At 39.5% G+C, this 14,632-nt stretch overlaps 1 protein-coding gene across 1 annotated transcript in view; it reads right to left on the bottom strand.

Moving 5' to 3' along the window:
* Positions 1 to 387: 387 nt before the first annotated feature.
* LOC111239831 (protein Shroom3-like) overlaps positions 388 to 14,632 on the bottom strand; it is a 60,078-nt gene continuing 45,833 nt past the window's right edge. The window contains exons 16-24 of the mRNA XM_022769747.1: positions 12,763 to 12,839; positions 9,066 to 9,145; positions 8,131 to 8,893; positions 7,803 to 8,025; positions 7,092 to 7,219; positions 5,609 to 5,708; positions 5,164 to 5,329; positions 4,897 to 5,018; positions 388 to 4,027 (exon numbers count right to left, since the gene is read on the bottom strand). Of these exons, the coding sequence (XP_022625468.1) occupies positions 3,623 to 4,027; positions 4,897 to 5,018; positions 5,164 to 5,329; positions 5,609 to 5,708; positions 7,092 to 7,219; positions 7,803 to 8,025; positions 8,131 to 8,893; positions 9,066 to 9,145; positions 12,763 to 12,839 (2,064 nt within the window). The 3' untranslated portion in view covers positions 388 to 3,622. The remainder of the gene's footprint in view (positions 4,028 to 4,896; positions 5,019 to 5,163; positions 5,330 to 5,608; positions 5,709 to 7,091; positions 7,220 to 7,802; positions 8,026 to 8,130; positions 8,894 to 9,065; positions 9,146 to 12,762; positions 12,840 to 14,632) is intronic.

Genomic DNA, 14,632 nt, shown 5'->3' with positions numbered 1-14,632 from the left:
GATGAGTGCATCCCAAAGCTTCCCAGTGTAAACCTTCCCCTATCTATCTATCTATCTATCTATCTATCTATCTATCTATCTATCTATCTATCTATCTATCTATCTAAAGTCAAGTTGAATTAACCTGAAATTTACAAAATTTACATATTTACATTAAGTTAACAAGAAAAGATTAGTTCATACCACAACTTTCCTTTGTCATGTTTTACAGTGTATAGGTTCATGACTATAAGTGACTACTTTCACATTACACAACATCCTGCAGTTTAATGGATCACAATACACAATATCAGCCTGATTATGTCTGAGTCCAACAGGCATCAGGAAAAATTTGCTTTGGCCTTGTTTTATCCTGTGTAACATCTTGAAGTGAATACAAAGTCTGAAAGCATTTACAAAATACATTTATTTTTCAAAGGTCAGGAGCTGTTTTACAATCATCCTTCTTTCAAAGCAAACATTGAATTTAATTCAACATAAACCAAGACATGTCTGAGATATTCTGTTGTGCCTCTGAAAATAACAAGAATAAAACAATATCAATAATAAAAATCTGTGTTTAAATGAAGACATAAGGCTGTTTGTGTGCTGTTATGTTTGGAGAATATTTAAAAGGTGCTCTTAAAGAGTGAAAACAGGTTAAAAAAAAAAAAACCCTCTACTGATCAATACTTAATCTGTTTGAGAAGCTGTTAATAACATAATAAATATTTACCCCGCAGAACATATATTCTTTATGGCACCTGCTACGTGGCAAAAGTGTTAAAAGTTTTATAAAACATGTGACTTGTGTATAAACCTGATCTTTCATTGGCAGTTGAAAGACTTGAGTGAGTAGAATGTGTTCTTTAGAAAACTGTGGGAGCCCAGAGAGGACAACAGTGCGCTATCAAATAAAGGCAATGACAAGAAATTCTAAATAAGACTTGATGTCACAAAATGATTGTTGTTGAATGCTGTGTAATATTTTAGCGTTTTTGACAATTGAATGGTGCACCTTTTGTTCTTTTCCTATCTACTGCACTTCATCTGACCGCATATTTGCAAAATGTATTATTTAGACATGAATAAATACTTCACCCTGGTGGAAACAATGATTTTTGTTAGTGTTAACTTTTCATGACCACAAAAAATACTGCAATTAATAATCCATGAGTAGGACAATTTAAATAACAATGAAGTGGCACTGTCATTGTTAATGCTTCTGAGCCTGTGAAAACAGGTGTATAACGTCTTCTGTAGCTTTAGAGGATAAAATAACACTGATGATGTCACATACCCTATTCCCACCTAAATTAGCAGGTATAAGCATGTAAACCCGGTAATAAAAGCCGATTGACACCTTTTCCACTGCCAGTCGAGTTTGTCTTTCTGTTCGGACCTTACGCACACAACTGCAAGGAGTGATGTCATCACATGCATTTACAGAGCACACTCAGACGCAGGGGAAGAACAGTGAGCTGCTAGCCGCTGTGTAAACTGTTAAAACAGATCTGTTACATGAGACGCTTCTATCGGTGATTGTGTGTTTTGAAAACTTATTTTGCTCACTCTTTCATCACCTTGCAGTGTAGCCGCGGTGTTTGTGGTTTAACAGCATCGTGCTCGACAGGTGACAGGTCTGTCTACAGTCTGTGCTCTAAAAGACGTTACAGCAGGAAAAGTGGTGAAAATTAGCGGGTTTACCCGGTTGTTGTGTTTACATCAATGCCAATCGGAGCCGATAAATACCTGTCTACTGCAGTCATACCCGGGTGTGAATGACGATTGAACCCTTTTTCATTGCCGACAAAAGCCCGATGTTAGCGGGTCTTAGCGAGTTTTTTGGAAAACGGGCTAAAGTGATGTCATCAGGTTTATCTCTGGGCTTGACACAGACTGACATCAGTAACTGAAACGGTGACTGGCAGAGCAGACAAAGTGCTAATAATTTGACTCAATCAAACCTTCAGGCAGAGATTAAATGAAGAATTTCAAGTTCTATTATTTTCTGAAACAGATATGATATGCAGAATTTTATAAAAGGAGTGTTGAACTCCTCTCAGTGTTACAATGTGCAGCTGAGACATTTAACCACACACGAAACACCTGGTCGGTTTATTCGTTTAATTATGTGATCAGCAGTATATTTATCACTAATTTTAATGATTGATTAGTTGTTTACATTATTTACCAATCATAATATTTGCTGGTTCCATCTTCTCAAGTTTGAGTACAGGCTTATTGTCTGTGTTTCATGTAATCAAAATAAAAATAAAAAATTATAATAAAAATAAATATTTTAGGTTTGGTAAATGTTCTATTTCTGTTATTAATGAAAGTAATTGTTCAGCATGTTACAAGAGCCACAACTGCAATACTGATCAACAGGAACATAAAATAATCAGTTTTTGGACCAACAAGCATTAAAATGCAAAATTAAACTCTGAAAATATTTCCAATTTAGGTATTGAAAAATTCCTTTTTTGGAACATCCAATGTTCAATCACAGGAAACTTTTGAAGAGGAATAACAGAACAATGTTTATGATTCAGTGTAAATTCAGCTTCAAACAGTAAATGGCTAAAATTGCTACAAGCTCCAGACATACAGACAGTAGTGCAGTAGTAGTGTTACAATATGATGTGACAGTGATAAGAGTTTTCTTAAAATGGTTCCCCTTCTAGATCTGTGCATAGAGTTGTTAGTGGCAGTCTCCCTCCAATTTTGGTGTTAATTAATTTTTGTAAGTTGACTGTACATGTGCGAAAGCTGAGCAGTTCTGGTGAAAATCTCTAAAAAGTTTGACAAGATGACAATATTTTACAGATGATAGTATTTTGTCTATGAGAGATGACAGACCTACTCACGTCGAGTTTTTAGAGGAACAACTGAATGTTTTAAATTCCTGAAAGCACCGTTAGGGTTGTTCAAAGACAAATCCAGTGTGTCAAGGACTTTTTTACAAAGCATTTCTACTATTAACTCTGGTTTCCTTCTAACCTACTTTTTAACCATCTTCTGTGGAGGAGTTCTCAGAGGTGGTACTACCTTGGTGGGTGGCCCTTGGTAATATTTATGAAAATGTAGGGTATTTCTAATTTATCTGGCAAAATGAACATAATTTGAAGCTGATTTTTCTTGGCTTTACTGCGAGGAATATTTAAACACTGAAAGCAAATATATCATGTATTTTGAACATAAGAGTTGGAAATCTACAGGTAATTCCTGGTAGGTACCTGTAACACTAGAATTGTCCTTTAAAGCTTTGACAATTAACCTTCTTGGGAACTTCCAACTTGACAAACAAAAAATCACCTTTCAGAGCAGAGGATGATTAGAAACATCTGCAGCAGCTGGTTTGAGTTCACACTGCGCTGATTGTTGATGTTGAGGTGAATAAAGGTGTAATATACAGTCGGGTGTGAGTACAATGAGGCACATTAGAGGCTTTTCTTCTTCATATATGAATCCTGCATAGTTTTTTCAGTGTGGACAGAACCCAATTTAGGCTCTTCCTTCATGTGATACATCTTCAGCTTAGAGCATCACTCAAGCTCAGAGAGCGTTTTTAGGGAGCCAATCATCTTTTCTTCATTTCCCATCCTTCACTGCGACCTGTAGCAGTGGCATGTCCATGACATCACAGTGATGTCACAGTGGTGGACCTGACTGAGGGGACAGGACCTGGCATCACAGATTGTGGAAGCAGTGGTGGAAATGGAGAAGAGCAGGGCACAGGATTTGGCAATGAGAACGGATAGGATCTTGACCAACCATGAGCCTCTGCCAGCTTGGCTGGCAGGCTTTCTGCCAACCGTGTCAGCTGCTCCTCCCCCTGCCGTATAAGGTCTTCCAAGTGCCGTCTGCGAATAAGAATGGAGGGTTTGGTGCTGACGAACTGGCGGTAGTCCTGGAGCTGTGGTTCAGTGAGGTAGCCAGACAGGATGGCATGGACCACCTGCTGCCTCTTGTCCAAGTTCTCCTTCAGCTCCCAGGCATCTTCAGTTTGACGGAGGAGCAGACGGCGTTTGTGATGGAGGGAGTCCTGAGGAGGAGGAGAAAGCCCATAAAGTGGCTAAAGCAAAACTTCAGTGAGTTCACAGCAAACCATCAAGACTCTGATTAATTTATCATTTCAGTGCGAGAGTGGGACAGATCAACAAAGATATAGTAAACATTAACAGACTCATCTCATTATCTTTGATTTGAGGAGGTCTTTGGTATCAGTTCTGTGCAGGCAGATGTAAAGATGGACAGTGTTGTGCATGAACGCCGCACAACAATGAACTTAGTGTAGGCTGAACTGAACGAATCAGTTTACAAATGATGAACACACGTTTTATGACAGTTTTAGCTCACGTTTTACGACAGTTTTACGGCCGTATAACGTCTCCATAGACACGGCCCAGCTTGGCTGGTCTTAGCAGTCCAGCCGGTACAGATGCATCTACTACTGCTGACGCCAGTTTGTTTGAGCATTTGAAGCAGTTATATGAACAAAAAGTGAAGAATCAGACGGATTATATTTATATACAGATTTTAAAAGTAACTAATGTCTGTGATTCTTCAGTCGTATACAATAATTCATTTAGTTTGGGAGTGGCAATGATTTGGGGCTGGTGATGGGTGGGTAGAAGGAGGTTCTAAAAAGAATAGCAGCCTTTATTTAAAAAAAAAAAAAAACAGAACAAGGGAACGGGAAGTAGTTCATTTTTGGAACTGTGAACTTAGTTAAAAATTAAAAAAAATTAACTATGAATGTGAACTAGTTTATTTTCATCTATGAAACTGAACTTTAAACGTTCTTTTTAAGTGTGAAGTGGCACAACACTGCAAATGGATGGGGAGATAAACAGACAGGTAAACAGATACACAGATTAAGTCATATATGTGGTGAATGGTGTCCTGTCTCACCCTCTCCTCTGCTGTGTCCTCCTGTGTCAGCTCCTCTCTTTCCAGAGCGAGCAGAGATCTGTCAATCCTCGACAGCCGGCTGCACAGAGACAGCAGCAGGTTTACAATTTTCTCCAGATCTCCTGCAAACACAACCAGGTCAACAACCAGACACAACCAGGTCAACAATATAACACCAAAGCTTCATGGAAGCTGCAGTTGTTGAGTATTAATCAAACATATCAATAAAACATTAATTTTTTTAACAGTGGCAGTCAGATGTTGTACCGATGAACATGCTGTACTTGTCCCTCTCATTGGTTTTGAGGCGTTCCTGTACCAATGTTTCGATGCCTGCCCCCAGCGCCTGGTGATGCCTCTGCTCCTCACACAATACCTCCTTCTCCTGCTGCAGAGCGTCCACACTATTCCTCAGAGCCTCACACAGCTCCACCTGGTAGACAGGGAAGGAAACACAGAAATACTCAGGAGTTTCACTTGTTACCGCTGTAATGGAATGGAAGGGCAGAGTAGTTATTGTCCACATTGCTTTTCTGAAAGTATTATTTTATGGACCGAATGTGAGACTACTCCCAAAGGCCCTTTTCTCTCTTTCTCATTCTTTTGCCTGTGCCTCTCCATCATTTTTGTGTGCTGCTATGGATTTTGTATTCAATAATAATTATAATAATAATACAAGTGAAGAGTTAAATAAGAATACTTTTCTTTTTACCTTTCTGGTGTTGAGGTCTTTCTCAACCTCATCCAAATTGGTCTCTGTCTCTCCATCCGTTGCTGCCCTTGGAGCAGAATTGCAGATGCCATCTTGGATCCTGGGGGGGGGGGGCAACTATTTAAAAACTTAAATTTTAAATTCTTTTTGTGTACCATTTCCTCCAGATCTGTCATTCTAGTATTTCTTTGATTTTACAAAAACAGACTAATGGGAATGAGTCTGTGTTTTATAAAGTTCACATTAGAAACCCACACCAGGATGAGACAGGAGTGATGCCAGAACATTTTAATTGACAGGCACGTCCCTCAAATACCAACTCTGGCCACAAAGTGTCAGTGTTGTTCAGCTGGTCATACTGCAGGGAGCCTCCTGTCTTTCTGTCTTCATTTGTCACTTCAACTAACATGAGGATGCAAATGAAACAAGATTAAGGACAAACTGCAGCCTTATGTAGACAATGAAACCTGTGACTCTTACATGTTGGGAAGTGTTGATCAGGTTTGTCTGGTCTCTCCTGTCCTGACTCATAATGCCCACACTGACTACCTTCAACGCTTAGTCAACAGGAAATCATATTTCCACCTTTATGGTTCTAGACCTGTCCACCACCAGTACCAACTTGGCTTTATCATCTTATCATCTTATCATATTCGGTCTTATTATTTGAAGCAAAAATATATTTGAATGAATAATTTGTACCAACTTCTGAACTTGGAGGAATTGTGCATGAACACAACATTACGAGCATGTAGCTGCAAGAGTTTCACAATGATCAGAAAAAACTATTCCTGCGACTCTTGGCTGACAGTGCAACAGACACATTTTGACTTTACTTCATTAGTGGACGATCGTTTGTGTTCTTTTCTGAGGAAAAATTCCTTCCCTGAACATGATGTTCACCAGCAAACCAAAACACATTTAAGATGTCGTTGACTTCAAATGCCACAACATGCACAGATGGCAGAGGTTTGTTTCTTCTCTGTGTTAGCAGCAGATAAGAGGAGACTGTCAGTCAAGACAAGAAGAATGATAATGTTGGTTTACAGGATATCATTTCCCCCAAATGTTCATCTTATACTTTAGTTACATAAATCCCACCTTTTTCAATTTTAGTCCTGTGGTGAAATAAACAGTCAACATGGATGTCTTTATCCTTGTTTTACATAAAGCACTTCAAAGGAAATTCAGTCTCCTGCATTTTCCTGTTGTTCTAACTAACAAGGTGGAGAGTGCCAGAGCAGTTGTAATGATTACAGCATATATGATTCATCTGCACATCTACGTGTACATTACAAACAAACCAGCGTGGTTAAACCAGGAGTGTATTTTATTGAAAAAGCTCTTCCATTTCCCGTTTAAATGGTTTGGAGGGAAAGAAATTAAAATTGTTTATAATAAAACTCAGTGTCTTAGTGTTAAAAATATCACTGATATGGTTTAAGAATATTCAAAGACAAAACACATGCAATGTCAGAATTACCTGCCCCTGTGCTGCCATTGTGATTTATCAACTAATTTACTGTTTGGAAAGATCTCCTCCATCAGCTCAACAGTGGATTTAGCCCCCCATGTGTCCAGGAGGGGCACCAGAGAGCTGTCCTGCAACACCTGGATACAATGAAAATTGAATAATTAGAAGTACATACAACAACAAAGGTAGGGTCACAACTGGGTATGACAAAGGTAGAGCCAGAACTTGGCACAAAGACAAAGTAAGTATGATGAATGTAGAGTCATAACTTGGTAAACTGACTATGACAGATTAAGGTAAAAGTATGATAACAAAATTAAAATTATAACTAGTTGGAGTCTGATCTAGGTACAAAAAGGAACTAGATATGAAGATAAAAGTGAAGTCACAATTAAGTGAAACAAAGACAGTCAGAACTAGATACTACAACAAATATAGAGGCAGGACTATGTACAATACCAAATGCAGTGTTGGAGCTGGGTATGATGGCAAAGGTAGAGTGAGAATTACACTGATCAAGGTAAAGACAGAACAAAGGTCAAAAATAGGTTGAAGCCAAAGATAGAGTGAAGACTAGTGACAAGAACAAAGACATGATGACAAAGACAATAGCAAGGTCAGAATAACATAGGTTAGGTCGGAACTATTTGGACAAATGTAGAGTTGGACCTCACTACAGCAACATTTATTCAAGGTATTCTGCTGACTATAGGTACCCACCAGCTGCCGAGCCAGCGCCTCCACTTGCAGCTCCTCAGATGTCTTTTCCCTCTTGGGCAGGGGCTGGTACTCAAAATCTAGGCTGTCCTCAGTTGTGGTAAATGTGCTGATGGTGGAGAGCACAGGCGGAGGGAAAACAGAGGAGGAAATGGATGTTGGAGGGGTGGGAAGGGATGACTCTCTGGTGGGAATGCTGGAGTTGTTTAAGAATTCAGAACTAGGACTGAATACAGGGAAGAGAACAGAGAAATGGAAGAAGAGAAAGATCCAGTAGAAAATAATAATATAATATTTAATTCAGGTTTAAATATAAAAATATTGAACAAACCTTTCCACAGACTGGTTTCCAGTTTCTTGCTCCAACTCAAGGGGAGGAGGAGGAGGAAGAGGAGGAAGAAAGTCCTCCATGATACTTGGTGGAGGAGGTGACAGAGAGGCAGGATTTTGGAGGAAGACCTCATCAAAGTCCTCCTGTGATAGAACTGTGGAGGTTTCTAAAGGTTGCTGCTGGTCAGTGGAGCTGAAGAGACAGGACTCAGAGATTCGCAGTGAGGACAGGTGGCGGATAGATGATAGGGATGTTGGGGAAGGAGATGACACAAAGTTCCTTTCCTTCCTGTCTGGTGGGGGTGCAAGCTGGGAATGGGACAGGGGTGTTGCCATCACTGCTGAAACTTGTTTGGGGTTTTCTGCAGAATGCCCTCCTCTCATCTCTAAACTGTAGGCTCTCCCTCTATACATCTCCTTTTCAGTGTCTTCTAATATGCTGGCGTCACTCAAACTGTGCCTTGTTTGTCTGTCCATCACAAGGGTTTCATCAAAGCTAGTGGTGTTCACAGCGCCCTTACTGCCATCACTATCACCTGTGCTGGTTTGCAGTATGCCTGGGAAGGTGATGGCACCAAGGTTGGCCAGGCTCAATCTCTCGCTAGCTTGCCAATCAGTGCCACTACCATCCTGAGTCCCAGGTGGGAAGAAGGGGCAGGGCAGGCCAACGGAGGCTGCCAAGGTGGAGGTGCTGTGGGCTCGCTGGCGATCGATGTTCCTTTGCCGCTCTCGACGAGTGACAGGAATGAAGGAGGAGCCTGGGTCTAGGATCAGAACACAAAGAAGAGTAAGAGAGATAATTCAAAGAGGAGTCACAGTGCTAGGAGTAAACAGTTATCAAACACCCATGAATCAAAAATCAAAGAATAATTCAATGGGTCTACAAGGCTACAAGTTCGACAGGTTTTTCAAAACAATTTAAAATTCTTTACTAACCTTGAGGCTGGACGGTGTTCAGACTGTTCTGGGATGGTTGAGGAGAGACAAGGCTCTCTGACACCTGGATATCTACAGGTCTGAAAGAAAGGCAGATGAAGAAAGAATTAAGAGAGGCAGGAACATTTAAACAGACGGATAACCAGACAGTTATACTGTTCAGTTCAAGTCATGGAAGTGTCTGAGAGGAGTTCATTCCACTTTATTTACTGTTATTGTACATAAGGTAAAACAAAACAAGAAGAACATCTAACAATATGCAATCAAAATAAGAGCACATAGAAAAATATTTCAGGAAAATGATGGGATGAGGGGAGAGCAGTGTTGGGCCTAAAATTGGGACGAACACTGGTGTACTGTCACCAGAAGTACTTTTCTACATCTACAGATCAGATATTTATGAAATTCTGTGATGTCAGATTTGCAGACAATATGTCTTATTATATAACTTCCACAAAATGGAGGATGAACCATTTTGTGGAAATTATATATGAATTCAGGATGGCCCCCATTCATTTGAATAAAAATTGCTCACCCAGCGCATAATCCAAAATAATTTCTCTCTTGCTGGCAATCTACACAACTTATAACAAAGCTGCATTACCACCATTCTGTGTTCTGCTCTGTGGGTAGAGGTCCATACTAAAACCTCACAGCTGCATCCACCTCTCTTAATACATCTGTGGGATGATCCCATGACATTTTACAGTTTCATGCAATTGCTTATACACTAAAAGTGAATGCTGGACCAAAGCATCAAAACCATAACTTTTGAAACCATGCCTTAAACAAAAGAACCTAAAGTACAAACACGTTTTCTACTTTACACTTTGTTTTCACTTCTATAACACACACTTGCAAAAACACTACACACTTTTTCTTACATTAAGCACTTTGTCCAAGATTTAAATCTTAGTCATTCGGAAAACACTTCTTTTTGCACCACAAACATACACACCTAAAAACACAGAAACTGAACACCAATCAATCTGAACCTTATTGCTACAGATAGACCTCAGGTGAGCTTCTGTAGGGGGGGGGGGGCATCTGCCCATCTGTCAAGCCACCTCCAGCCCCCTCCCTTTATGATAATGTTGACATTGTAATCCTGTTTTTTACACCAGACTTAACATCATCTTCACAGTTATTGTAAACATGTTCTGTTACAGAGTCCTGGACTTTGATGCAGCTGCACAACCTGTAAATTCTACTGTTCTATAAAAACCTGTTCTGGTAAAATGAGCTGTTTTCTATCCAGTATTTTCTATTTTTTGTGTTGTGTGAAGCCTGTATGACAAAAGTATTGTGTAAGTTCATCAGTCTGTAGTTGCTGCTTTGAAAGTATAATTCAGATGGTGCATGTGTGTGTGGTTTTGTTAAAGAAATGTCATTTTGAAAGAAGATTGTCAGGTTTTGATTTCATTTTGACACAGAAGGGAGATGTTCAGCTCCAAGTGTTTTGTCTTATTTGGCTTGTGTGTGGAGTTTTGACACAATGAGCCAAGTTCTGAAATAAGTGTGTAAGCAATCATAAAAAACTAATAATCCCATCACCTTTTCTCTAGCAACACTCTTAGGACAAACATCCCCCCTTCTTGCGCTTCCTCTTTTTACCTCTTCCCTCTTTTCATTCCACACCTTTTCATCTTATCTCATCTGTATTTGTGCTCCACTACCTCCTCTCCATGATCCTTCTTTTAACCCCTCCTTTCTCTTCCTCTCTCTTTCCCACATTATATCTTTTCTTTTCTTCCTTCCTTGTTCCCTGCTTAAACTTCTTCTCATCTACATTCATGCTCTCTCTTTCCCTCTATGATCCTACCTCCCATTTTACTCCTCATTCCGTTCCCTCACTTCCCTGTCCCCCCTCCTCTTCTTCCCTTTTTGTCCCTCCTCTCCTCTTTCTCCTGAATTCCTCTCCTCTTCTCTTCTATTCTCCTCAATTCATTTCCGCCTCTCTCTCAACTCTGCAGGTTGTTCCTGCAGAACCAGAGGCTGCAGTTTGAGGACCCTAGTTTTTTGCGTCCGCATTGCGACCACATTTCAGTAAGAAGATGGACAACAATCGTAGAGTGAGTATAACAGCTCTTAAATATAAATAAATAAATAAATAAATAAATATATGAAGATTGGTGAAGTCACTACTTTATTACTCATCACTATTATTTTAGCTATTTACCATATTTATAACAATAAAATTATATATCACTATGAATAATACACAACGGTCCTGAAACTGCAGCCTTGTGTAGGCTACTGCAGGAACAATCTTACATTAGCAACATTTAACTACTAAATTATAGCAGCAGGGAAATTTGTATTAAATTAGTATTAATGTTTTGAGTAATGAGCAATTCAAATCTCTTGCTCCCTCGCTCTCTATCTTTCTCTCTCTCACTCTCTCTCTCTCGTCATTTAAGTTCTTTCACGTCCTTTACCTCCACTTGTCAGTGTTACACTTGCGGGGGTCGTTCACCTTGTTATTGTTTATTATTGTATAAATGATATATACAATAAATAATCTTGAATCTATACCCAGAGTTGTCCTTGTGTCTTGCCTCTCTCCAACCTTTCAAATATCTGGTCGAGATCTAGTGACTGCACAGGCCATAGCATATGATTCCATCTTTATTTTATCTGATAACTACCTAATTATGCCAATGCGAAAGTTAATTATGCAAATTACACAAACATCCTAACATGCAACTACATGCAACCACAAGACAGAAAGTACTTACACAAAAAGTAGTATTTGGACAGAATAACCCTTTTTGGCAGTTTTTGCGAACTATGGTCTAAGAAATATAGTCCTGAAACTGTGGTCCTGAATCTGCAATCTCCAGTACTGCAGGAACATACTATTGTTTTCACCTCCTGTCCTTAATCTTTTCAACTCCTCTACCCGTCTCATTCCTTTCACCTACCTCCTTCATCACTTTTTCCTACAGATCTCTCCTTTCACTCTCTCTCTCTTCCCTCCCCTTAGTCCTTCTTCCCTTCCGATCCTTTGTTTCACCTTCTCCATCCCATCTCATCTTTGCCTCTGCTTGTTTTACTCCCTATTCTAACACCCCCTCCTCTTTTCATTCCCTCTCATTTCCTCCCTTATTCCTCCTCTCCTTCCTCCTGTCCTCTTCTTGTTTCCTCTCCTTTTCTCCCAACACCTTCTTTCCTCTTTTCATTTTTTTCCCATCTGTAACTTTCCTCCATTCATTGCCTTCCTTCATCTCTTCCTTTAACTCCATCTCCTCTGTTTTTCTTCTGTTTCATCTCCTGTTCATTCTCTTCTTTCCCTTTCCGTCCTTGTTCTCATTCCTTACTTCCTATCTTTCCTCTCTGATGTCAGCAGCAGGGCACATGGACTCATAAGGCCACAGTTGATTTTAAAATAGCAAAAAGCCTGAAGCGTGCGCGTGCGCACACACACAACCTATTATGGAAGGGAACTAAACAGTTGGTACAGCAACAGATCTGAATTCCCGTGATCCTTCAGTTACTCTCATCAGCAAACAAACAGCAGGTCCTTAAGTCACATTTAGTTGAAATTCATACTAATAAAGTTGACGAACATGAAAAAAATGATAACAGGAGACTGACAAAGTCTCTCATTTGTCATTTCCAATTATACCCATGAGGTAAAGCTGTGGTCAGTTGTTTGGTCACATGATCATATGGTCTACGTGGAGATGTGAGGTACCTGTCCTCAGCTTGACGCCAGCATCCCGGTTCAGGCATGAACACACCAAACATCCTGATATCACCTGGAGGGAAGTCCTAAAACACACAAAGTTCTGTTAAAACTGGAAGATAATCTCATGCTGTTGTTAATTCTGCCTTTATGAGGTCATATTGTATTCATATTTCATACCATTCCTAATTCATATCATTGTGGGGATCGGCAAACTTAAGTGCGCTTTTGTAATGCGTCAATCTTTTTCCCCTACTTAACTCTCCTTTAAGGTATGTTGTCATAGTTATCATTTGAGTTTTTGGTGCCACTTTACAATAGGACAACCCTTATAAAGGATTTATGAATGGCTCATTATAATCACAGGTGTTGATCAGATTGTTCTGCACAGTAGATATTAACATGGAGATGCTTTTTGCTGGTTGGTCTCTTCTTTAGGACTTTAGCATTCCAGGTATAACACAGTTGTGGTGGAAAGAGAGCAAGCAGATGTATCTCCAGAATGTCATTCTTTTGAGACAGATTGATGATTTCCAGAAGAATTTCCTTTAAAGAATTAAATAAATCTTACTGACTAAAAGAGCTGACAGACCTCCATTTAAACCCTGGTACATTTTTTTGTTGTCATTTTGTCGTTATTTTATAGAAACAGTAGAGATACAGGCAGGAGATGCAGGGAGAAAGAGAGAGAGTAAATAAAGACCACTGCTGGCTAAATCGAACAAGGAACATTGCAGTTATATGGGATGTCTTAACCACAAGGACACCAAATGACTATTGGAAACTTTATCATCTATATTTACTGAATTGTACAGAAATTAGTACCAAATTACTTACAGTAGTTCTTTCTGGGATATGTAAATTAACCTTACCAGAATCTAGGGTCCTGGGGTCTTCCTTTGGGCTTTTTGAATGAAAGTTACTTTTACACTCATTAAACACTAAGTATTCCTAGTATTCCTGAGTATTTCTGTTTCTCTGACCCATTTAAAAAAAATAAATCCAGACTTTGGCATCAGCAATCACATGTCTGACCACAGACTTTATCTCACACACACACACACACACACGCACGCACACTCACACACACACACACACACACACAGGCCTGTAGGGTCTGCTGATTCTCCACTGAGCTGAGTTTGAGCCTGTCTACCACAAGCTTAACATGTCTGTTTGACGTACTAAAATTTACATTAAAAGGAATCACAACTTGAAATACCAGTCCATCACAGAGTACACATTGTATTATATCAAAATCAAACAAGTGGTCTGTGTTGCATTCAAGGACACTTAGAGGAGGAGAAGGAGAATATGACATACACACATACACATCATCACGTCTTTTTCCAGTTGATTTTCAATAATGTAAACTGTACAGTGTGGTTATTCACCAAGTGCAAATGTGCAANGATGAATGGTGTTGCAGCAAAGTCTTGGGATTGTCTATCCATATTTTGAATATATTATGATATATTTTTAAATTCTTGATCTTGTTATTAGGTGTTAGAAGATGACACAGTTGAAATTCACATAAAATATATACACTAGGGTTTTGCCCTATTGGCAGCTAAGAAATGTATCATTATTCATTGGAAATATATTAATTTGTGGATTGTTCCTCACTGTTGGGTGGAGTTCACAATAGGTCTGCACGATGAGGAAAATTTGCAGTGTTTGATAACACTGTTCAATACTGCAATGACGATGTGACTTGCGATAAATAAACAAATATTGAAGTGTGCATTTACAGTTTTGCTGAGTGAAGCTGAATGAAGAACACAGACAAAGGTCACTATCAGTCATCTCGTCTGTCCTCCTCTATCTGCTGCAGGTAACACAGCTGGGGGGGGGGGGGGGGGGGGGGGGGTGGGGGGCA

Source organism: Seriola dumerili, unplaced genomic scaffold, assembly GCF_002260705.1.
Source record: "Seriola dumerili isolate Sdu_G_001 unplaced genomic scaffold, Sdu_1.0 BDQW01004927.1, whole genome shotgun sequence".
Taxonomy (NCBI): Eukaryota; Metazoa; Chordata; class Actinopteri; order Carangiformes; family Carangidae; genus Seriola; species Seriola dumerili.
The sequence above is the reverse complement of the archived record's forward strand: the minus strand, read 5'-3'. Positions and strand labels throughout refer to the sequence as shown.